At 51.9% G+C, this 24,230-nt stretch overlaps 5 protein-coding genes across 5 annotated transcripts in view; 2 read left to right on the top strand and 3 right to left on the bottom strand.

Moving 5' to 3' along the window:
- The window catches only part of LOC126939306 (TBC1 domain family member 3G-like), a 574,604-nt gene that overhangs the window by 371,816 nt on the left and 178,558 nt on the right, over positions 1–24,230 (bottom strand). Inside the window, exon 2 of the mRNA XM_050764539.1 lies at positions 10,322–10,344. The gene's annotated coding sequence lies outside the window, so the exon portion shown is untranslated. The remainder of the gene's footprint in view (positions 1–10,321; positions 10,345–24,230) is intronic.
- Positions 1–24,230, bottom strand: part of LOC126939308 (C-C motif chemokine 3-like 1) — a 332,180-nt gene that overhangs the window by 292,646 nt on the left and 15,304 nt on the right. The gene's annotated exons all lie outside the window — the stretch shown is intronic.
- Positions 1–24,230, top strand: part of LOC126939305 (TBC1 domain family member 3G-like) — a 259,422-nt gene that overhangs the window by 115,164 nt on the left and 120,028 nt on the right. The gene's annotated exons all lie outside the window — the stretch shown is intronic.
- Positions 1–24,230, top strand: part of LOC126939304 (TBC1 domain family member 3G-like) — a 292,702-nt gene that overhangs the window by 33,991 nt on the left and 234,481 nt on the right. The window lies entirely within an intron of this gene.
- The window catches only part of LOC126939317 (TBC1 domain family member 3B-like), a 203,332-nt gene that overhangs the window by 544 nt on the left and 178,558 nt on the right, over positions 1–24,230 (bottom strand). Inside the window, exons 2-14 of the mRNA XM_050764551.1 lie at positions 10,322–10,344; positions 8,823–8,895; positions 8,578–8,660; positions 7,248–7,287; positions 6,680–6,760; positions 6,120–6,227; positions 5,687–5,796; positions 4,390–4,438; positions 3,744–3,864; positions 2,972–3,066; positions 1,940–2,039; positions 1,429–1,581; positions 89–451 (exon numbers count right to left, since the gene is read on the bottom strand). Coding sequence (XP_050620508.1) covers positions 89–451; positions 1,429–1,581; positions 1,940–2,039; positions 2,972–3,066; positions 3,744–3,864; positions 4,390–4,438; positions 5,687–5,796; positions 6,120–6,227; positions 6,680–6,760; positions 7,248–7,287; positions 8,578–8,660; positions 8,823–8,894 — 1,375 coding nt within the window. The 5' untranslated portion in view covers position 8,895; positions 10,322–10,344. The remainder of the gene's footprint in view (positions 1–88; positions 452–1,428; positions 1,582–1,939; positions 2,040–2,971; positions 3,067–3,743; positions 3,865–4,389; positions 4,439–5,686; positions 5,797–6,119; positions 6,228–6,679; positions 6,761–7,247; positions 7,288–8,577; positions 8,661–8,822; positions 8,896–10,321; positions 10,345–24,230) is intronic.

Below are 24,230 nucleotides of genomic sequence, written 5' to 3' on the forward strand. Positions count from 1 at the left end.
GCAGGGCCTGGTGTCAGGGTCCCCGCGGGCTTCTCGAGCTGGCCCTGTCCCACAGTCCCGGGGCTGTCCAGGACACATTCAGAAGGGACACGGACCCAGCAGCTCTGTTCGAAATCATAATGGGGGAACCAAGGGCCCCCTACATCCAGGTCCGTCGGGAGCCTGGGCATCGAGTTCCACTCCAGGAATCTCCAGGAACCCTGAGGTCTTCCCTGAGCCGGTACCGGGCTGGGCACATCCTGAGTGCCCACAGGGTAGGTGTCTTCCCGGACAGCCCCACCAGGACAAGATGTGGAAGAACAAGGTGCCCATGGTGGGGAAACTAACCAAATGGGCCGCTGGAACCGGGCTGGTGGGCCTGGAGGGGCCTGCCTGTCCCCCTTGCAGAGGGTCGTTCTGCCACTTGAAGTCAGCACAGGCATAGGTGGCGAGGACCCTTGCTCGGGTTTGGCTGAAAGGAAAACAAGACGTGGTCAGCGTCTCCACTGAGCCCATGTAGGCCTTTCCCGGCCAGGCCCCACCTGCCTGGGTCTCTGGAGTCCTCAGGATCTCTGTGTGGCCCCGTGGTCTGACACTGAGGACACGCCTGTAGTGTGCTGATCCCAGAGGGAGGGGTGTGTGCCACCTGGCATGCGGAAGCTGTCAGGGCATGACAGGTAGCTCCTAGGACTGCTCCCAGGGTTCGGACTGGCTGGGGGATTCCTTCCACACACCCTCGTCCCAGGGCTGTTGGGCCAGGGATACAGCCCCCAGTGAGAACTCAGGTGGGAGGGGACTTGGATGTCACCCAGCCCCTTGTCACCTCACATGGGGATCCATCTCCACAGTGGGTGATGGGACCTGGATGTGGGTCACCCTCTGCCTTCCTGGGCTGCCCAGTCCGTGCCAGGACTGACCGTTCCCACATCTGGCTGAATTCTTGGCTCTGGCTCTCGCCTGGGGTGCAGCCTGTGCCCTCTCCCTGAATGCTCTGGGGTCAGGGACACCCGATTCCCTTGTCTCCCTGGCTCAAGGCTTGTTGTCCTGGAAACCTTGGAGGAGCGTGCAGGAGTGAGGGGCCTCTGCTGCTCTCTGAGGCTGTGGGTGCTTGCAGGGAGGGGCGGGGTTTCCCACAAGTGGGTCTGGCTTCTTTAGTGCCCTTGATGGCCTTGTGATGGGGAGACAGAGACACTGTGGAATGTGGGAGGGGGCTTGTTGGAAGGTCTTGCCCACATCACCCTCCTGCGGGCACAACACATCCAGTACACACGCACTGAGCGCCTGCCGTGAGGACCGGTGGCCTCCTGTACTTTCTTAGAGTCCAGGAGGAAGAGGAGGAAGAAAAGGTGAAGAGGAAGGCCCAGGTAGTAGGGTTGCGGGTCTCGGGAACTCCCCTATTATTGACTGTCCCAGAGGGTGACATGGGGGGGACACGGCACTGGAGCTCACCTGGGGGTGGCAGGTCCCCTTGCTTCCTTGTTAGTTTCTTCGTAGAGGCTCTAAGATGCTTGAGCACAGAGTCATCATCCAACTCCCAGGTATGGAAGAACAGGTTCCGAAACCGTGCCCACAGGCCAGACCTGGATGTCTTCATGAGGCGCTCTAGGGACAGGGTGGACATCAGGTCAGGAGAGTTCCCTGGGAGGGGGCACAGCTGATACCCCGTGGCCACTTCAGGCTCCCACTAGGCGATGCGGGAATCTTTTGTGGCCACCCCAGGGGTTCGGATGTGCACAGGAGACTTTGGCTGGGGGAAGTGGGGAGGGAAGTGCTCACAACATTCATCTGGGTCATGTGGGGGACGGGCTCGGTGTCACTGTGCCTTGCCCAGCCCACCTGGCCAGACCTCCCTCTGGGCCAGAACAGAGGATCATGAGGACAGTGTGAGGAAGCTGCCCTCGGGTAAGTCAGCGTCTGACCCCAGGGCTCCCCAGGCCCCACTGGGCACATGTAGACTTACTCCTCTGAACTTTAAAGGCAATGCTTCTCATCGGCATCAACACCTGTTCTCCTTCCAGCAAATACACGTCCCACAGGCGCAGGATGAGCCCAAGAGAGATCTGTGGGGATAGCAGGTGTGGGAGACTGTAGCCCTTCCAGGCTGGGGCTGGTGGCTCGAACTGAGCCCACTGGGGCTTCAGTCCCCAGAGTCAGTGACCTTCCCCATGAGGGTTTCCTGAGCCCTCCAGGGCGCTGGGTCAGACAAGGTCTTGCAGCTCCTCATGGGGGGCACTCATTTGGAGTGGGGGTGTGGCTCCTGGAGAGAGGGGCTTGCCCAGGGCTTGAGGCTTCCCTGATCCCTCCCAAGTCAGGTCTTGGCCCAGTCTGCCTACAAGGCTGGTCCTGAGCTCCAGTCATTGCCCTGGGATGACCCCTCTTGGGCAGAGGGTTTGGTTTGGGTGTCCTGTGAGGCCCCCCCTGTGGGCGGAGCCTCCTGTGGGCTGTGGCTGAGCCAGACCCCCGGGCTGGGGAAGCAGGGCACTGCAGGGCAACGAGGGTCCCTGAGCCAGGGTCTCCCTGTGCCTTCTTACCCCGTCATTCAGCATCTGGAGAAGCCAGCCTAACGAGGAATCCTGCACGCAAAGACCTTCCTTGTCCTGACGGGAGGAACAGAGGTGCTCAGGGCCCCCTGGGCTGCCCTAAAAACCTCCCTCTTCCAGGGCCTCTGAAGACCCTTCCCCTAGTGCAGAACACTGGGCGGTGTCCAGGGCTCCCCCCAACACCGGCCCCTTCCCACACTCCCGGTGGACACACTGCCCTTTGCCCTGCTCTGCGGGAGCTGGGCCCCATCCCTGTGCCTCTGTCTCCTCCAGGGCAGGAAAGGAATCCAACTCCCAGCCCATGGAGAGCCCGACGTCCCGGGTCAGGCCCTGGCTGGACTCAGCCAGTCACCAGCCCCACCAGGGGCTCCAGGCCCCGTTCCTCCAGCTCCACGGGAGGCAGAGTCTCTGGGGAAGAGCCCAAGCTTGCTCGCCAGACGCCATAAACTCACCAGATGCCACCTGGTCTTGTGTTGTGACGTGGGGACCACATGCTCCTGATGGTCTTGGAGTCCCTGGACTGTCCCGCCATTTGGGCTGTGGAATCCTGAGAAGCCCCCAGCCCGTCAAGAAATCAGAGCCTTCCCCCAAGATGTGGAGCCATCAGCAGGAAGAGCTGGGCAGCTGGAGAGGCCCCCAAACCTCAAGGCCTTTCACCCTCCCATCTGGTGACCCACCATGCAGCCTTTGCCCTGGGGACGTGGGGCAGGAACATCCCCTGGAGCCTGGCTGGAGGTTCCCCTGGACGCCTCCTGGACCAGGGTGCAAAATGGGCAAACATGACTTGAGGCCACCACACGGCAGCCAGAACAGGGTGGGTGCTGGGCTCTTGGTCGTCTCCTGGAAGTGAGTTCAGGCCAGGGGACACGGGTTGGGGAGATGCTGCCACCTGGGCTTGGTCGGCCCATTCATGGGCACCAAGGGCAGCAGGATTCTCAGGGATTGGAGAGTCAGCTGCACAATCAGATCCAGAAGGCGTGGCAGCAGGACACAGAGGGTGGCCACAAGGAGGATGAGATGCCCTCCGCTGATGGGGATGAAAAGTGTCTGACTTGGGCTTTGGGGTCAGCCGCGGACTCCTGTGGGAACCTCAGCAGAGACATCCTGAAGACTCCCAAGGAGCTGGCCAAGGAAGGTGCCTTGGCTGAAAGCTGAGATCATCTGGCCAGGGTGGCCGTCCCTGGGTCTGACTGCATGAGGTCCCTTGGGCACCTGTTCACCTACCCTGCAGGGAGTGCCTCTCCCTGGCCAGCAGCTGCACCAGTGCCCAGAATGCATCCTCCTCAGGCAGATACAGGAGGAACAAGGCCGCGATGTAGCTCAGGTCCCTGCAGTAGCCCACCTCCTGCAAGAGCCAGAGTCACCATGGAAGGACATCACCTGGGAGGACTGAGGTCACCTGGGAGGACTCATGTCATTGGAGAGGGCAGAGGTGACTGGGGAGGCTTCCTCTGAAGAAGAGGCTTCCTCAGGATGCAAATTCATTTCATGACAAGAGCCAAGTCCATCAGGCACTTCAGCACCTTCTCCAAACTGTCTCCTGATGGCACCATCCCGCATGCGACCCTGCCAAGCTCCTGGGCTTTGGGGCAGCCCCAGGAGGAGGGCGTCATTTCTTGTTCTGAGAAGTGGTGGTCAGACCCAGGTGACACCAGGAGTCCAGGCCCCGACTCCTTTGTGTCTCAGCTTGACCCCTTGCGGCCACCCCCTTACTTAGAGGTTTATGCCAGCAGTGAGCTGGAGTTCTACCTCCTATATCCTGGTGGGTCACAAATACTAATTTTAAAAGAAGCAGCGACACCCCCACCAGACACCCACTCCTGTGAACAGGGAAATAGTGCCCGGGAACATCACTGCCGGGAATACTCACCGGGTTATACTCCGAATATGCCAGGAGGATGTAGAATAGTTCCCGCTGCCTAGGAAACAGAGAAATGAGGCTTTTGTTTGTTTTGTGCAGATGCCGTAAGTCTCACTTTGTCTACAAAGCCTAACAACAAATCCCACTTTAGGTTCAGATGATTCACCAGATAAGCAGTGAGCTCCTCAGGGCCTTTGACTTTGAGGAAATGTTTCAGTAAAATCCACATCTGTGACATGCAGATAGCCCAGTTGTACAGTGACTTGCCTGATCCTTTTCACTCTGAATGATTTTCTTTATTTATTTTCAGTTTGCAGACACACCTGTTCAGCCTTTGGGTGTACAGTTCCTCCACGGTTGTAAACCAATGGGCAGAGTCTCCTGGCGACCGCTCCAGCCCCTCCTGAAGCGACTCCATCATCTTCCAAGTCTCCCGGGTGGCCCCTATGCACCCGGCGTCTCCCTGATCCCTCAGCCCCCGGCCACCCAGACTGCTTCTCAATCCCTATGGTTTGGCCTTTTCCAGAATGGCCCAGGAATGGGAATCCTATGTGGTAGCTTATTGGGACTGGCTTCTTTCCCTCAGCAAAATGCATCTAGGATCCACCCGCGTTCGTGCGGGCATCACTGGCTCATTCCCTTTTCTCACTGTGGCTTCCGTTTAAAGGGAGGACCAGCCTTGCTCTCCCCGTTCTCATGTTGAAGACTGTCTCCGAAGGCTCCTTGTGTGAGTGACGATGAAGCAAGCAGTGGACGTGGCATGCAGGTTTCATGTGCACATCAGTTTTCAAATCAGTGGGTTCAATATTTGTGATACTTTGGGGACACATGGTTGAAGTGTATTGAGCTTTGTGAGTCACTGCCAAACTGGCTGCCAAAGTGGCTGTGCCATGTCATGTTCCCAGCAGACCAGGATGACAGTTTCCAGGACCCCTAATTGCAACAGCATTTGGTGCTGTAAGTGTTGCCTGGAGAGGCTCATGGGCCCTCCATCCTGCCACCCTCCCGTGAGTCCTGCCATGGGTCCCCGTGGGTCCGGGAGAGCACCTTTCACCATTGTGCATGATTTTGTTTGCTGCCTTCTGTCTCCTCAGGATCCTCCTGGGTTCTGGCCCCACATGTTCCAGTCTGGCCCAGGGCTTGGAAGCAGGTGCTCAGTTCATGGTGCCGGCTGCTCCCTGGGTCAGGGGAGGTCTTGGCAGCTCTGTCATCCCCCCTAGGTGACCCTGGCCTCTTCTCCGGGGAAGCCCCCATCCCTTTCGTTCACTCCATCTCTGATGAGACCCTGTGGCTCCCATAGGCTTACTTGGTACCGTATCGATCCCTGAAGAAGATGTGAGTCCTTAATGTCCTGCTCAAGTCCACATCGATCTGGTGGATGTGTTCAGATGACCTCTTGCCCTTCTCCTTCATGACCTGTAGGGCAGGGCCAAGAAGAGGAAGCAGCCTCAGAACAGATGGAAGACTCCCGGCCCCAAATGGCAGTCAGCCCACAGTCAGCTCTCCGGGAAGGAAGGAAAGCAGGAAGGTTTCCTTGTGCACAAAGCTGCTTTTTGGCTTGTTACTGAAGCCGGGGAGGGTCACCAGAGCTGAGTTTGTCTGTGGTGACTATGTCACCGTCCGTGCCCAGGATGTGCATCTGACCATCCCACCCACCCCCCAGCCTGGGCTTGATGCTCGCTCCCTCCAGCTGGAGACCTGGGCCCCTGACACGGCCTGTCCTGTTTGTTGTGCCGTACCTTGTATGTTCTGGGGTTTTTCGACTTGACTTCCTGTATGTTCAGCAGGACTGACCACACTTGGCCCCGGATGTTCATGGGAATGCCCTTATATACTCGATCTATCAGCTGTGGGCAGAAAACAATCTGATGTCACAGGCCACGGGGCGACCCCAGTGAGGACCAGAGCCCGAGGATTCTGGAAATGGTTGGTTTTGGCCCTATGATTCCTCATTAGAGGTGACATTAAGCTGGGACACAGTCTCCCTTCCCAGGATTGAAAGAGTGGATGGGCACTCAGAGTCGGAACTCTGATCTGAACATTTTCCTTCCTTTGGGTCACCAGGGCATCCCTAGCCTTGAGCTCCAGGTGGTCCCAGCGCTAGATTCAGATTCCCTCCCAGCAAGGTGACGCTTGCACGAACAGGCAGGCAAACCACCAACCAGGCCTGCAGTCTTCTGGGTGAGGACAATGTGCCACCCACCCTCTGAGAGGCTGACGGTGCCAGGCCACAGCCATGGGTGCCCGTCCCCTGTCTCTGCAGAGAGTGGTTCCCAGGGCCTCTCCCTCCACACATTACCTTTTTACTGTTCTTATATGTCTCCCACTGTCCCAGCATTTCCATCCACTTGCTCTTTCGTGTTATCTCCCGCCGCATTTGCTGTCAAATGAGGAATGTTGGAGTTAGGGGAGCTGCCAGGCTTCCCAGAGCCGCCCGTGGATGCTGCGTCTTGGGCTCTGGAACCCTGGTGGACCCAGCTGGAGGGAGCCAGGGAAGGGCAGACCCTAAGGGTTGAGAGCCTTTGAGCAAATGAGCGCCAGTGGGCTGGCTTTGGGACCCCGGGACGTGCCATCCTCAGGCCACAGACACACCAGTGTTAGGTCAGGTCCCAGCCTCTAGGTGGGGTCCTGACACAGGCGGGCAGCCACCCCCAAGCCACAACTGTGGTTCTCACTTTGGAATCTTATCAAGCTGTCAAAGTTACAGCAACCTGGGGTCAGTTCCAGCAGGGAGTGCTGCCCCTCTCAGGGACATCGTGTTGTCCTCACCCGCCACCGCCCAGGCCAGCTGCCTCCTCTGCCTCACCGACCACCTGCCCAGTCCCCACATTCCTGGTTCTGCCCCTCCCCATGCATCAGGCTCTTACCTTCACCTCCCGAGCAGTGGCAGGAGGCAGCTCTGTCTCACTGTAAGACAACCCAGGCAGAACTGAGGACCTGCACAGGGCCTGGAGCTCCCGGAGACTGGGACCCAACCCCCAGAAAGGACAGGCTATATCCCTATCTAGCTCAGCGCTCAGTCCAGGAAAAGACACAGGGAAGGGAGGACAAGGGCCTTCCTGTGGGGCTGACTCCCAGGAGGGGCAGGACCTGGGAGAAGAAGGAGTGCGGGGCCAGCCTGGCCGGGGTTACTGGGGCTCCTGGCGTGGGGGGTGGTCAGGCTGCACAATGGGGCTGCCCGTCCTGGACTGGAGGTGGTGCTTTCTGCTGGAGCTGAGAAAGGTCAGCTCTGAGATGGGATGGGGGCCACCCAGAGTGGGCGACTGGGCCCTGACAGGAGTCCCTCAGGGAGTGACCACATCACACCACCAGGGTCAAGGGAGCCTGCCCTGAGACCTGCCCGGTGTACTCCTGGTGTACCAGGGCCCCATCCCACTTAATAGCCCCAAGGCCCTTGCAGGTTCTGACTCCCAGCATCCACCTGCCTCTCCCTGCACCTGACCCACACACTCTGCGTTTCAGAAGTGGCACAACTCATCAGCTCCCTCCCACCCTACCTCCCCCGGCATCCTCTGTCTCTCCATCCTAAGAACCCTAAGGGATGGACTCCTGGCTGGGCTCCTCTTACATGGCCCCAGGTCCTTTCCCAGCACCAGACCCAGGGTCTCTAGCCACAAGCCCTGCTGCCTCCCTGACCTCACCATGAAATACCCAGAACGGGGCCCTGCCCATCTCCTCCCCCATTCTCCTAGGGCCACCGCTCCCATCATTCCCATGCCTTTCCCCCTTCCCCATGGGGACAGTGAGGGCTGTATCTCTAGGGAAATGAGGGAGGACAGGGGCAGGTGGGCCCTCAGAGACCTGCTGGACAACAGCCCTGAGGCTAGGCCAGGCGTCCCCTCACCCTGTAGCCAGAACCCTTGGATTTCACTGGGGTTGTTTCCAAGTAGACATGGCCAGACCCTCAGGCTGCCCCGCTCCTCTTGTGCTGACTTGGGGACAGAACTGCTGAGAGCCCAGGGGCCTGACCTAGGCCAGTCTCCATTCCCACCCACTCCCTAGATGGGCCCCGCACCTCTGGCCTAACAGCAACCTCGGGCTGGACCTGCAGGGGAGCCAGGGAGGAGTTCTGACCCTGGAAAGGAGGTTGGCCTGACCCGGCGAGGCAGTCCTGCCTCAGAAAGGCCTTTCTGAAAGCAAACCCATCCCTGAGCTGAGACAGGTGCTTCAGGGGTGAGGGGAGCACAGAGGACTCACTGCACAATCCCAAAACGATCAATGTTGTTGTAGATTCCAACAGGCTCAGGCCCCATGTCCTTTAGCAGCCCGGCTCGGTGTCCCTGTAACCCAGAGGGAGGCTTGGTGAGGGGTCCAGGGCAAAGGGTGCAAGGGCCTGGGGGTAGTGGCCACCCGTCCCCACCCTGTGCTCCTAGGGAGCCCAGGACCCTTTGACCAGGGCGCACTGGAAGAGGCCTCCCTCCAAGGAGCAGACCGACCTGTACCTTCTCATAGTTCATGATGATATTCTCTCGCTCCTGTGCCCGCAAACTATCTGCATCCTCTATGATTACCATCCTGTGAGACAAAAATCATCTAAAAGTTACATTGTACTTGAGACCTTCGGAGAACACCTGAACCGTTCCCACCAGGCTCCCAGATGCTGGCTGGCCGTGTAACCCCGACTCCATCACCTTCCCCAGTTAAAAAGGTGCCAGACCTAGTGTCCCACACCTGCAGGAGTCTCTGGAGTCCCCAGTCCCAAGCAGGGGTGGGCATCATCCCAAGCACTTGAGGACAGTGGGACCTGGACAGAGAATCCCGTCGTCCCCAATTGCCATGAAATGGGGACACACCTGCCCCAGCAGGTTGAATAGTGTCCACCTGCCAAGGGTGAAGGGCCCATGATGGGCTATTCCAGGGATGTGGAGGGAGACTGAGGTCAGTGACCAGAGGTCTCTGTACAATCGGCCTCCTGGGATGCTCAGGGACCACAGAGATGTCCAGTTTCCTACAGGGATCAAGATCTCTCCTGACTGCTCTGTTCTTCTCCGCTCATCACTTTGGCTCCCGTGGCCGTTGAGTCTGAACAGTGAAGCCACTTTAGGAATAATGCCAGTTGAGCAGGAGGGTGTTTGGTTTGGCTGATGAAAATGATCTATTGTGCTAGGGGAACCCCTCACTCGGGGAGGGACTGGACTCCACCATTCTGAGCTGTCCCTACAGGAGGGGGCTTCATTTTCTCAGGTCGCTGAGGAAGGACAGTGGGTCCTTGGTCCCAGAGAACACCTGGATGGACCATCCCTCCTGGGAACACTTGGGGCAAAAGGAGGGCGAGGCCTCGAAAGGACCAGACAGAGCAAGAAATATGTGGAGAGACCCCCAGTGCCCGGACCCCTTTGAACAGAAGAGAAGATAGTCTCCCCCCAGCCAGCCCTCCAGGGCTCCTTCATTTTCCACAGCTACCCAAGGACAGAAGGTTCCCCAGGACAAGAGACCATGTGTGTTCAGTGAGGCCCACAGCCACCATCAGGACCCAGCTTAGGGCACAGAGGTGTTCTGAGGACCCTCCTATTCCCCCCACCCACAGTGGATCTATCCCCGTGGCTTTTCCAGGGCCAGGCTCTGCCCCATCAGGATGGGAAACCTGGGAAGACTTGGGATCTAGGGCAGGGAGGTCACAGGGTTCAGGCCTGAATTCCAGCACAGCGTACGGCAGGGCTGAGAGCAAAACCCAGGGTCCTGTCTGGATTCCCAGGCTGGTAACCGCCTCTCTGACCCCAGACGTCTCACCTGTCGAATGGGTACACTAGGGAATGGCACTCACTCTATGAAGCCACCATGAGGACGAAAGAGCCAATCGTCTACACTGGCAGTGTAGAACGGGCGACCGGTGAGTGCTCAGGGATGACCCTCCTCGGTAGCTGCCCAGAGGCCAACACCACCCACAGCATAGCCACTGTCCCCACGTCAGCCTGGAGGGAAGACAGCAGGTCACACTCACCTGATTCTGATGAATCAGTTGGCCTGCGTTATGCCTCTCAGGTAGAAAACCTTTGAGTCCACAAAACTGTTCCCAGATACCACCGTGCGTGTGTAGCTGATACCACTGTGTGTGGGTAACTGCCGTAGAACACAGAGGCAGGCCGGACAGCGGATTGGTGCTAAGCACCAGTGACATTCTGAGGTCATGGCACGCATCACAGTGGGGCCTTGCCCGGGTCAGCAGGGCCCAGAGTCAGGGTCCTCCGCTGCCTGAGGCGGCCACATGCCTGCCTGCAATGTGTTTGCGTGCATGCGTGCACACCTGTACATGGGTAAACACATCTGTGCACATGTGTGTGCCTTCTCTGGCCAGGCCTGGCTGCCCCATTCATGTGTGCACCCAGTTCCTCATCACTGTCACCCCCGAGGCCCAGGACCAGTATCAGAGCATCCACGGGTGTTCCCTAACCTCAGCCCTCCTCGCCCAGGGTGGTGTGGGATACACGTAAGGATGGAGGGAAGTGACCACTACTGTTGAATCTCAGAATACAAATGCTACTACTATTACTTAATGGTATTTTCGTGTCTCTAATGGTATCTTTTTTTTAAATTTCTGATATTTTAACTGGGTATTTCTCACCATGACCCTTGAATGTTCTAGCTAGAAGATTCTGTGGGGAAAGTGCCAGGCACACAGTAGGGCCTCACTCTATTCCAGACATGTTATCTAAAATCTGGTTCATCTGTCCTTCCTTCCAGGGCCTAGGGGATGCCAAATTCCAGGGTCCAGAAAGAGCTTGGGATAAAATGAAGCTTCAAGGGGTGAACTTTGACCTGGACTCAGTCTGCCTGTGCCACTCAAACGGAGTCTCAAGTCCCAAGATAGGGCGTCCAGATGCCTCAATGCAGGGACCTCTGATCGACAGCTGCTCCCCTGTACTCATTAGCAACCTCACCCACCCTACTCTCAAAGCACACTTGGCCCTCATATCCGGGAGCTCTGCATCTGTGGATTCAGCAACAGCAGATGGAAAATATTCAGAAAATAAATTGCATGGTTATGTCTCTACTGAATATGTGCAGACTTTGTTCTTGTCATCATTCCCTAAAGAATACAGTATCACAACCATTTATGTAGCATCTGCATTGTATTACATATCACAAATAATCTAGTAATGGTCTAATGTCTACTGGAGGATGTGCATAGCTTTTATGTAAATACTAGGCCATGTTATATCAGGGACTTGAGCATCCATGGATTTTGGCATCCCCGGGACCCTAGAACTAATCCTCCATGGATACCAAGGGACAATTGTATAAACTCACTCAGGAAGGCTGCTCATTGGAGGAAGGGCCCAGGTCAGTACAGACAGGGACATCATCCCTGGACTACTGTCCATCCATCCAACCATCCATTCATCCATTGCCACCACCCTCTAGTGCTGTCCCAGTGACAACCCTAGCAAGTGGAGACATTTAAAAAGACCGGCCCACGTTGTCCAGCTTTGAGGTCTTGGAAGAAGTTGCACCAGTGTGAGAATAGGGGGTCAGTTTCCTCCAGGATCCAAAGAGCGTATCAGGGCCCCTTGGGATGAGGAAAGGGGCGCGGCCTCTCCAGCAGCCACACGGGCTGCAGTAGGATGGGGCTGGGGCTGGCCCTGTTTATCACTTGGCCCTCATCATGAGAACAGAAAGACCCGGAGGCAGAGGAGGCACATGGGGCAGCTGGTTGCCTAAGCAGAAGGCACCTCAGGGAAGGGGTTTTAGTTTGTTTTCACACAGCTGTAAAGAAATACTTGAGGCTGGGCGTGGTGGCTCACACGTGTAATCTCAGTACTTTGGGAGGCCGAGGCGGGTGGATCACCTGAGGTCAGGAGTTCAAGACCAGCCTGGCCAACATGGTGAAACCCCGTCTCAACTAAAAATACAAAAAAAGTTAGCTGGGCGTGGTGGCGGGCGCCTGTCATCCCACCTACTTCGGGAGGCTGAGGCAGGAGAATCCCTTGAACCTGGGAGGCAGAGGTTGCAGTGAGCCTAGATGGTGCCATTGCACTCCAGCCTCAGTGACAAGATTGAAACTCTGTTAAAAAAAATAATAATAATAAATACTTGAGACTGAGTAGTTTATAAAGGAAAGAGGTTTAATCGACTCACAGTTCAGGGAGTTACAATTATGGCAGAAGGCGAAGGGGAAGCAGGCACCTTCTTCACAAGGCGGCAGGAGGGAGTGAGTGGAGAACGAGGAAGTGCCACACTTTGAAACCATCAGCTCTCCTGAGGACTCCCTCACTCTCAGGGGAGCAGCACGGGGGAAACTGTCTCCAGATCCAATCCCCTCCCCCAGGTTCCTCCCTTGACACAGGAGGGATGAGTTTTGGGTGGGGACACAGAGCCAAACCTATCAGGGTCTCAGCCTGTCTTGCAGCTCCCTGGGGCTGAGGCTGAGTACAGATCTGCTGGCCCTGCTCGACAGCACCGGGGGCTCTGCCTGTGCGCCCCCATCTGCTGCTTCCTGGGGTGGTGGCTGCTTCCTCAAGAAGAGGTTGGATCTGCTCTCCTACCCACCCCTCTCCAGGGCCTTGTGGTGCCCTGGCCACACCCTCCCAGGGTAAGGGCAGGAAACTGGGCTCCTTGCCCTTCTTGTTGCTTGGGTGACCATCCTGGGGTCATTTGTAGGCCCCATCACTGTTCCTCCTTCTAAATGGAGAGCATTTTGGCAAATCTTCCCAGTAGAGGCCGGGGGCTCATCCCTGTTATTTGTTCTAGCTTGGTAAAGCCAGGTGAAGACATCTGGGTAAGCAGAAAGTAGAGTGGCCCCCAGGAAGGGTGGGTGGCGGGTACTAGCCTTTGGGCTTGCCTGGATCAGCGTGTGAGGGGGCAAGATTATTAGCAAGTAGGGTTGTCAGGGCTAACATCAGGAGGCAGTAATAATGCTGGTGGGGGTATGGCGGTGTGGCTGGCTTGGTGTGGGGCATGAGAGCCAAGGTTTGTCAGCTCGCAGAGAGGTGCCTGACCCATGGACTAGCGGCTGTGGAACCCAGTGGTTGCCCTTAGTTCCTGGATCCTGGGAGATTTCTGGAACCTGGGCCTGGGGCACCTAGGGGTGGAGGTGGTGGGTGACGGGGTAGGGGTCTCTGCTTCTCTCTTTCAGTAAGAGGGAGAACCAAGAAAGGCACTGAAGCATGGTCTGCAGAGAAGGCGCCTGTGCAAACACCAGGAGAATGAGGGGCCTGAGTTGTCTTCATTTCTCCTAAAAACATGCATTCTCTCCCAGGACACCCTGGTGAGGGCATGAAGCACAGGGTGTGTGTGTGTCTGTGTGTGTGTGTATGGAGGTATATGCATGCGTATGTATGTATGTGCGTGTGTGTGCGCAGGTTTGTGCATCGGAATGTATTTATGTATGTGCATGTGTGTGCGTGTGTGTGCATGTGTGCATGTGTGTGTGTTGCAGGGCTTTACAGTGGACAGGATGTGGGAAGGCAGCTGCAGTTCCAAGCTGCAAGTCTTTCTGATAGAATGGTTAAGATTCCCTGGACCACAGAAAGAGTGTTTCATTTGCACCCATTGTTATTAGCATTGAAATCTGCATTATTTGTAGCAGGTAAACCTTACGTTGTTTAACTATTTTTAGAAACATTTACACCAGCGTTCCCCAATCTTTTTGGCACCAGAGACCAGGTTTCTTGAAGACAACTCTTCCATGGACGCGGGAGAAGGGGAAGGGATGATGCGGAGATGATTCAAACCCATTACATTTATTGTGTGCTTTATTTCTATTATTATTTCACATATATTTCTATTATTATTTCATTCCATCTCTCCACCATCTGTGGGCTAACAGGCTGTGTTAGTTTTCTAGGGCTGTTTTACAGGACCACAGACTGGGCACCCTCAACAACAGAATGTTACTGTCTCACAATCCTAGAGACCATGAGTCCACCATCAAGGTGTCAGCAGGGTGGGTCCCACTGAGGCTGTGCAGGAAGGCTCTGTTCCAGGCCTGTCTCTTGGCGTGTGGGTGGCCGTCTTCTCCCTGTGACTCTTGGTTAAGGGTGACTCTGGTGAGGGCTCAGAAGAGGAGAGCTGGACAGAATGTCGGTAGCATATGGAGGGGGTCAGGCCTGGTGTCTCATGCCTGGAATCTTAGGACTTTGGGAGGCCAAGACGGGAGGATCACTTGAGGATGAGACTTCAAGACCAACCTGGACAACATAGGGAGACTCAGTCTCTTAAAAAAATAAAAATATGGAAGAGAAAAATCATCCAGATGAAGTCTCAGATGGCAATGAAGAACATGTTATTGGAAACTGGAGGAAAGGTGATGCTTGTCATAAAGTGACAAAGAACTTGGCTGCATTGTGCTCCCAGTGTTTTCTGGAAGGCAGAGCTTGCGAGTGATGAACCTGAAATTTGGCAGAAGAAATATCTAAGCAAAGTATTGAAGGAGCAGCTTCATTCTCTTGAATGTTTCTAGGAAAATGAAAGAAAAGAAGAATGATTTAGAGACAGAATTTATAATCAAAAGGGAGGCAGAACTTAAAAACTTGGGAAGGTTCTAGCCTTCTCAGCCTGTCCATATTGAACAGATAAGAAAGTGTGTTTGGGAGAGAACACGAGGGTGTGGGTCAGGAGGCCTGCATGGATCAGGGCTGTGCTCTTCACCAGGACAATGGAAGAGAGACCCTGAAGGCAGTTTGTAGATCGCTCAGGCTGCACTCTCATCACAGGCCTATGGTGCCAGGGCACTGACAGCAGTATGGTTTCCAAGGAAGGTCCTGGGGCGCCCTGAGGACCTTGGGGTTTGCTGCCCAGCACTCCCTGAAGTCACTGGTCCCCACATTCTGGTGTGGCACTCCTTGACTCCTCCAAGTGTTGCTTAATCGGCTCCTGTCCAGGGGGGAAGTGATGTCCCCCCTCCAGGGGACACAGGCAGAAAACCCTTCGGCAGCTTCCATGTGGTGCTAATTCTGCAGGTGTACAGATTTTACTTCTCTCTTATAGAAATGGTGGAGTCAATGAAGAAAGTAGCAGGGATGGGTGTGGAGCTGACAGCTGAAGAAGGAAACCTCCTATCTTTTACATAGAAGAATGCGATTGGAGCTAGAAGATCCTCCTGGAGAAGAATCAGCAGCCTTGAACAGAAAGAAGGAAACAAGGGAGGAGAAGACAAGCTAAAAGTGATTCAGAAATAGCGGGAAATGGTGAGACTGTTGTACAATAGTCCCCCCTTATCTGCAGTTTTAGTTACCAGTGGTACAGTACAATAAGATATTTTGAGAGAAAAAGAGATTATGTTCATATAACTTCTATTAGTGTATGTGACAGTTGTTCTGGTATTAATCTTTTACTGTGCCTGGTTTATAAATTAAACTTCACCATGACTGGTATGTATAGAACAAAACATAGTATATATCAGGTTTGGTATTATCCATGGTTTCAGCATATCCACTCGGGGGTCTCAGAATGGATCCCTCTCAGATAAAAGGGAACTATTGTATTTTCAAGAAAAATGATGAGTGGTTTGGGTTAACTTTGTCCCATTCTTCTTTTTATTGAAAGACTCAGGTTTATTTTTAAATCCAGTATCGTAGTTTTTAATCTTTGGGTTTTATACAACAGAAATTATCTGGGGGAAGGAGGTTGCTGTTACCTGAATATGTCCTAATTTTTGCCTTTTATTTTTATGGTTTTAGAAAATGTCTCTGAAAAGGGAGGCTTGTTTCTTTCGAGTGTCTGGCTTAGTTCTCAGGCTTATGTCTCTCAGTAATTTGGCCATAGGGATTGGCATTTGAGGTCACAGCCTAGTGCTCAGATGACTGCATATATAGTACACATTTTATATCTTGGAAGATTTTTGTCTTTTGCTCATGTAGATTAGGCTACAGAATATTTCAGGGCAAAGGCGAATATCTTTTTCTCCTGGAAGCTGCAGTAGTGGGCAAAAAAGTGAGATCCTGTCCCTAAAAATAAAGTTGTAAGCTGGGATTGATGTTACCACTACCATGAAATATTTTGGGTCAAAGAATTTCGATGACCAATAGACAAGTTTTGTGTCCCAGAGGAATGAGGAAGTGAGAAAGCTGAAAGAGGTGAAGAAAGAAGTCCATGAGCTACACTGTGGGACTTGGGCTAGCTACGAAAGGGAGCAGGAAGCAAAGAGAGCAAATGATACTTTGAGAGAAGATGTGAAAAGTTCAAGTCTGGATGTCTTAGATGAGAAACATGCAAAAGAAAGAAAGAAGGAAGGAAGGAAGGGAGGAAGGAAGGAAGACAGGAGGAAAGGAGGGAGGAAGGAAGGAAGGAAGGAAGGAAGGAAGGAAGGAAGGAAGGAAGGAAGGAAGGAAGGACAGAAAGAAGAAGAAGAAGAAGAAGGAAAGGAAGGAAGGAAGGAAGGAAGGAAGGAAAGGAAGGAAGGAAGGAAGGAAGGAAAGGAAGGAAGGAAGGAAGGAAGGAAAGGAAGGAAGAAGGAAGGAAAAGAAAGAAAGAGAAAGAGTGTAGATGTCTTGATGAGTCCCTAAATAGAAACAAGAAGAGAAAAGGAACTAAAAGACGAAGCCATGGGCCAAGAGTGGAGCATTACAATGTAAGACTTCTAGGATGGAGCAGCACAGTTAGGGATACGGACAAGTGCAAGTCTTGGAGTAGAAAGCACAGAACTCTGTTGACTGGAATGTGGCCACACCATACCTTGGTGTGATCTCAGGTATTGGATAGGTTGGCTGAATGTGGGAGAGGGGCCTAGAGATCTATTGATGACAGAAACTGAGAAATAGAATGTAGAATATCGGCTTGTAAGGAGGAAGGGTTTGGAGTAACAGGAGAGGAGTCACTGAGTATGTGAAGAGCTAGGAGAACATGGAAACCTTTCGTCTCCTACAGCAGTCTCTATTTGAAAAGCCATCAGGGAGATAGTTGATTCAGAAAATAGTTTTGCTTAGCTAAGATAAGGATGCAATTACGGAAGAAAGGGTGAGTGAATGTTTTACAGTGGAAAGGAGGTTCCAGGAGCATGAGAGGAACCTAGAAAGGTCCAACAGTAGTGCCAAGAGTTCATAGAAAATAGGAAGCAAGCGGCCGGGCACAGTGACTCACGCCTGTAATCCCAGCACTTTGGGAGGCCGAAGCTGGTGGATCACGGGGACAGGAGATCAAGACCATCCTGGCTAACATGGTGAAACCCTGTCTCTACTAAAAATAGAAAAAAAAATTAGCCAGGCATGTTGGTGGGTGCCTGTAGTCCCAGCTACTCAGAAGGCTGAGGCAGGAGAATGGCATGAACCCAGGAGGCAGAGCTTGCAGTGAGCCGAGTTCGCACCACTGCATTCCAGCCTGAGGGACAAAGTGAGACTCAGTCTCAAAAAAAAAAGGAAAAAAAATACGAAGCAAGCTGGGTATATGCGTTTAGAGGTGCTATACATTTTCAGCATTATAAATGGAGATGAGTGACAATAGTTTTTTGGTCCATAGATTTTTGGTAGACTAGTTTTGGATCTCTTCCACTAAAGGGATTGCTTGTTGAATGTTGTTAGGAATGTAAGTACTGAAGGCAAACTGCGTGGGTTTGAATTTTATTCTGTCCCTTGCACCCTGTCTGAGTTCAAATCCTAGCTCTGCTTATTAAGTTCTTTTAAGGGGATGATCTTTGAGCAAATGTTGAGCTTCTGTTTTCCCAAGTAAATGGACACAATAGTTGCTACCTTGTGAAGGATTCGTGTAATTTACCAGCATTTACCAAGTAGCATCGGTGTTCAGTTTTAGTCGTTGGTGATTCTGTAGTTGGATTGTGAGGCGGTGCTGGGGTGGGAGGTGGTGTGTGCCTGTAGCACTTAATTGCAGGCAGAAAAGAAAAGATACTTTTGATAACCCAGAGGCAGCTTTTCTCTGCTTTTGTGTCAAAAGAGAAGAAGGGAGTTTGGAGTGGGATAGGAATTCCCTTTAATACAAGCTCTCTTCCACAAAACCAGAGGTAGATAGAATGTGTAATAATTCACAGAATTTCTAGACTGAAACACTCTGATTTTTTAAAATTTATTTTTTATTTTTTCAGGTTGAGACAGCTAAAGTTAATCTGTGGGGACGTTTTGGATGCACTGGACAGCAAGGTTTTCTATTACAAAATGTAGGTTCTATACTAGAAAGGAAAATGTAAGATTAAAAGTTGGCCTTTTTAGAATCATGACTTTCTTCTATGTAGGTTTCCAACTTTTATTTAAAAATAATTGTTTAATGTTAGAAGGATAGTTGATGTTGGAATAAAAAGATGGTCAGGCTATTATAAAAATGCATTAGCTTTTGCTTTAGTTATTTATATTCTTTTGCTTTCATGGGACCGATCTCATTTCCCTCCCCCAAACGGCCACACATTGCACAGTGCTGGCTGAATGTTTCATGCAGAAAGTTTATTTTATGATTAATACACTTGTGCCACTTCTTGGAACCACTTGCTTGTTTAATTCTAGTCTATCAAGTGATAATTTTGTTGATATTTAGAGGTTCCTCACGTAATTTCGGTGGGATTTTTGGTTATATTTAATAAGGAAAATAATATGAAATGTCTCACCAAAAAAAAAAAAGAAAGTCAATTATTCCTGAGAGTGTTTAAAATTATTGAAGTACACTTGTTAATTGTTAGTGTAGAACCTACATTTCATAATAGAAAACCTTGGACTTGCCAGTGGTAGCTGCTGGAATGAGGTGTCTGAACATCCAGAGCGTCGCCTCAGATTAACTTTACCTCAGTCTCAACCTGAAAAAATAAAAATAAATTTAAAAAAATCAGATTGTTGATGTCTAGAAATTCTGTAAATTATTACACATTCTATGTACTTCTGATTTTGAGGAAGAGAGCTTAGTATTGAACAGAACTCCTTTCCCTCTCTCAACTCCCTTCTTCCCTTTTGACACAAAAGCAGGGAAAAGCTGCCTCTAGGTTATCAAAAGTATTTTTCCTTTCCGCATGCAATTATGTGCTAAACACACACCACACCCCACCCCCCCCACCCCAACACCCCCTCACAGTCAAAATACAGAATCACCAATGACTAAAACTGAACACTGATGCTACTTGGTAAACGCTGGTCAATTACATGAATCCTTCACAAGGTAGCAACTATTGTGTCCATTTACTTGGGAAAACAGGAGCTAAGACGTTTGCTCAAAGATCATCACCTTAAAAGAACTTAATAAGTAGAGCTAGGATTTGAAGCCAGGCAGGGTGCAAGGGACAGAACAAAATTCAAACCCAGGCAGTTTGCTTTCAGTGCTTACAGTCCTAACAATGTTCAACAGGCAATCCCTTTAGTGGAAGAGATCCAAAACTAGGTAAGATACCACAATCTATGGACCAAAGAAACTTTTCATCTCTATTCATTTATAATGCTGAAAACGTACACCACCTCTAACAGCACATACCCAGTTTGCTTCCTTTTTTTTTTTTTTTTTTTTTTTTTTTTGAGATGGAGTCTCGCTCTGTTGCCCAGGCTGGAGTGCAGTGGCAAGACCTCGGCTCACTGCAACCTCCACCTCCCAGGTTCACACCATTCTCCTGCCTCAGCCTCCGGAGTAGTTAGGACTACAGGCGCCTGCCTCCACGCCCGGCTAATTTTTTTTCTATTTTTAGTAGAGACGAGGTTTCACCGTGTTAGCCAGGATGGTCTCAATCTCCTGACCTCGTGATCTGCCCATCTTGCCCTCCAAAAGTGTTGGGATTACAGGCGTGAGCCACCGCGCCCTGCCTTTTTTTTTTTTTTTTTTTTTTTTTTTTTTTTTTTTTTTGGTGTTTGTTTGCTTTGGTATTTTTGCTTGTTTTTGAGACGGAGTCTCTCTCTGTCGCCCAGGTTGGGGTGCAGTGGCGCCATCTCCGCTCACTGCAAGCTCTGCTTCCTGGGTTCATGCCATTCTCCTGCCTTAGCCTCTCTAGTAGCTGGGACTACAGGCTCCTGCCACTACGACCTGCTACTTTTTTATTTTTTTTTTTATTTTTAGTGCAGACAGGATTTCACCGTGTCAGCCAGATGGGTCTCAATCTCCTGACCTCGTGATCAGCCTCCGTCGACTTTCCAAAGTGCTGGGATTGTAGGTGTGAGCAACTATGGTCGACCTACTCATTGTTTTTTAAACAGAACAGAACGTATCAGAGTGGGACATGCAAGGGGAAGAATGACTTAATGAAGTTTTTTCACATACCGTGTGTGTATATACATATAGAAAATGGTTCTTATTGTAGATCTTGCTCCAAAAACTTTGGTAGCCATCATTCTAGTGCAGCGGTTCTCAATTAGAGGTGATTTTGTCCTTCAGAGGACATTTGACAACGTCTAATTTTTGACTGTCACAGCTTGGAGGGTGCTACTGACATCGAGTGGGGTGGAGACTAGGACGCTGTGACCATTCTACTACGCACAGGACAGTCCCCACAACGAAGGATGATTCTGCCCAAACTGTCAATAGCGCTGCTGTTGAGAAGCTGATTCTAGTGGAAGAGACAGGTGTGTAAACACATGACAGAGAACACGGAAGGGAATTGCAGGGCAGGTGGAAAGGGAGCTTGGTAGGGAGAGGGCAAGGTGGGGGAACCACAGTTACTGGGCACTGTCCTGAGTGGGAAACTATTTGTATTATGTGTATTTGTGTAAGGTATTATGTGACATCTTTAAAATGGCACTGGAAGGGGTAGGTATTATCCCAACCTATGAATGCAGAAACCAGAGTTCTGAGTGTTTAAGTAACATACCTGAGGTCACATAGAAAGTTATGAATTGGGGCCAGGCATGGCCGCTCATGGCTGTTATCCCAGCACTTAGGGAGATGGAGGCAGGAGATGCCTTGAGCCCAGTAGTGGGCAAAAATGTGAGACTCTATCTCTAGAAATAAAGTTGTAAGCTGGGATTGATGTTACCATTGGATGTTACCACCCAACCTGAAATAGGCTGGGTGAAAGAATTTTGATGACCAATAGACAAGTTGTTGTGTCCCAGAGAATGAGGAAGTGAGAAAGTTGAAAAAGGTGAAGAAAGAAGTCCATGAGTTACACTGTGGGACTTGGGCTAGCCAGGAAAGGGAAGCAGGAAGCAAAGAGAACAAGTGATACACTGGGAGAAGATGTGAAAAGTTCGAGTCTGGATATTGTCCTGAGGATGAAATGGGAGAATGAGGAGCCTCTTCTGCATTCCCCTGGCATCCAGTGGGTGGAGGCCAGAGAAGCTGCTAAACATCCTGCCAGGCGCAGGACAGCCCCATCACAAAGAACTGTCTGGCCCCTGATGTCAGTAATGCAGTATTGAGGAACCCTGGTGTGGGGAAAAGAGAATAAACTCAGAAGCTTGGCAGATCTCAATTCAAACCCTGGTTGTGAAAGGAGCTAGGCACATTCCTCAGCCCCGGGCTCAAAACTCCCTGAGCCCAGTACAAACACCACCTGGAAAGTCTCCGATAAGGAGACAGCCGTTCAAGGTTACTGAAAGCGCGGGAGCCAAAAGAATTTCTTTGTTCCGGCCGGGCGCGGTGGCTCAAGCCTGTAATCCCAGCACTTTGGGAGGCCGAGGCGGGTGGATCACAAGGTCAGGAGATCGAGACTATCCTGGCTAACATGGTGAAACCCCGTCTCTACTAAAAATACAAAAAAAAAAAAAAAGCCGGGCGTGGTGGCGGGCGCCTGTAGTTCCAGCTACTTGGGAGGCTGAGGCGGGAGAATGGCGTGAACCTGGGAGGCGGAGCTTGCAGTGAGCCGAGATCACGCCACTGCAGTCCAGCCTGGGAGACACAGCGAGACTCCGTCTCAAAAAAAAAAAAAAAAAAAAAAAAAAAGAATTTCTTTGTTCCCCTGCAACTTTCAGGCTATAAAAAGCAAATGCTCGCATTGTTCGGGGCCCTCTTGTATACTGTGGAATGGAGGGACCAAGTTCGAACTTGTAAAGATCTTTGCCGCTTGGCTTTGACACTGGACTCTGGTGGTCTTCTTTGGGGAACAAACGGTCTGGGCATAACAGTTGTACCACCTCCAGCAGGCCTTGCTTGGTCAGGGAATAGTATCTAGCTAAAATTCATTGACTTCATTTTGTTTTCATTGAATTTATGATTTGTTGGCTCTCCATTTGTGAGAGTGATACAAGTTTCCTTTAAACACGAAATTGTAAATATAAACAGGTAGGCCATTCACAGAAATATATAAAATATGTCATAGGAAAGGTGGGACTCTCCTGTGGCAAAAATTATGACAGAGACCAGCAAATGACCTGAGTGACCCAGAGTGACCTGAGCACTGACTTCCAAACGCCCTCCATAGGACGTCCTGCATCCCACAGACCCTTTCCTGGGTCCTCCTGCGCCCTAAAACCCCCTAGACCATCCAGACCTCATGCCACCCACCTCTCCGTTGCCAGAGCAGTCTCCATTCCGGAACGTGCTGGTCACCACCAACAGCAGCTGCTCCTCCTCCAGGCAGCTCAGCTTATACTCATCCATGCAGAGAACCTGGATGGCACCCAGGTGGACATAAGCCCTCAGCTCCCAGTAGACACTCTTGACTTCCTACCGTGCCCAGACACCCTGGGCTTCCTCCCACACCTCCCCCCGGCCGGGACTCCTGTGCTCATCTGTCTCTCCCAGTGCCCAGCACAGGTGTGGCACAGAGGAAGTGAATGGACCGATTTGAACACATCATCCTCGATTCTCCTTCCCCACTCAAGCCCTGCAGCTAACCCATCGGCGAGCCCTGGAGGCTCTGCCTCCAAAATACTGCCTATCCCATGTCCAAACGCCTCTCACCACGTCCACTGCTACTTGCAATTGTGTGTGTGTGGAAACATTTCCACAAAATTGGAATGAGCAGGTCACAGCTGCACCTGGAGGGAATGGCCGGGGAAATGTGCCCTCGCCTTGTTATTCTATCCGGGCCCACCCAGCTGAGGATGGGGGACCTGCCACCACCCTCCTGGCAGTTCCGGACTCCTGGGAGCCGGCAGGTGAGGACCCAAGAGTGTTTTCAGCGACTCCCATCAGTCACTCCCACCTTGGCCTAGGCCTCTACGTGGCACAGATCACAGCTCATTCTGACCTGGCATTACACTGGCCTGTGCCCTGTCCTCAGGGTCACATTCGTCCCCCAGAAGCCGTGCAACCCTGGAAAACCCATGAACCTGTCTAACCATCAGGTTCCTCCTCTGTGCATTAACAGTGACATTGATGCCTGCTTTGCAGGGTGCTGGGAGGGTAGAGGGAGGTGTACGCTGGAGAGCTCCCCGAGGGCAAGGCCTGGCTCTGCGCCACTCACTGTCATATCCTGAGAACCTGGGGCTGGCCCAGCACGTGGCCACCATTCCCTAAGAGTTTATTTGATTCGTCAGTGCTGAAGGCAGGGGATAGAGCTTCGACAGGGCCCCTGTGTCCTGTTTTGTTTATCTGCAGCTTACTCATCCTCACCCCTTTCACATGCACCCTGCAGAGCAGGTGTTCACTGAGCTTCCACAAAATTCACCAGAGCAGCTGATGGATACTGAGGCCTAGATTCACTGTCAAAGTGTTTCTCAAAGGGCGTTCTCCTTTACAGTATAAATTTGAAAACGCCTGCCCACGGGTCTACCCTTGTGTATGAGCAATCAGCTCTACCATTCAGCCCAGGTGTGTGTTTGCTGGACCATCTGGAGGAAGCTGAGGAGACATGAGCTGAAGGCAGAGGGTGAGTCCGAGGTGGGATCTTGGGACAGGTACGAGAAGTTGGGCAAAAATGGGACAATTCCAGCCTTAATAACCTTAGATAATAGTTTGCATTATTATTTAGTTAATTGGATTGTACCTATGTTAAATTTCTTAATTTTTTTAAGAGATAAAGTCTCACTCTGTCACCTAGGCTGGAGTGCAGTGGTGCACTCATGGCTCACTGCTTCCTGGAACTCATGGGCAGGCTCCAGCAATCCTCATGCCTCAGC

The sequence above is a fragment of the Macaca thibetana genome, chromosome 16, assembly GCF_024542745.1.
Source record: "Macaca thibetana thibetana isolate TM-01 chromosome 16, ASM2454274v1, whole genome shotgun sequence".
Lineage (NCBI taxonomy): Eukaryota > Metazoa > Chordata > Mammalia > Primates > Cercopithecidae > Macaca > Macaca thibetana.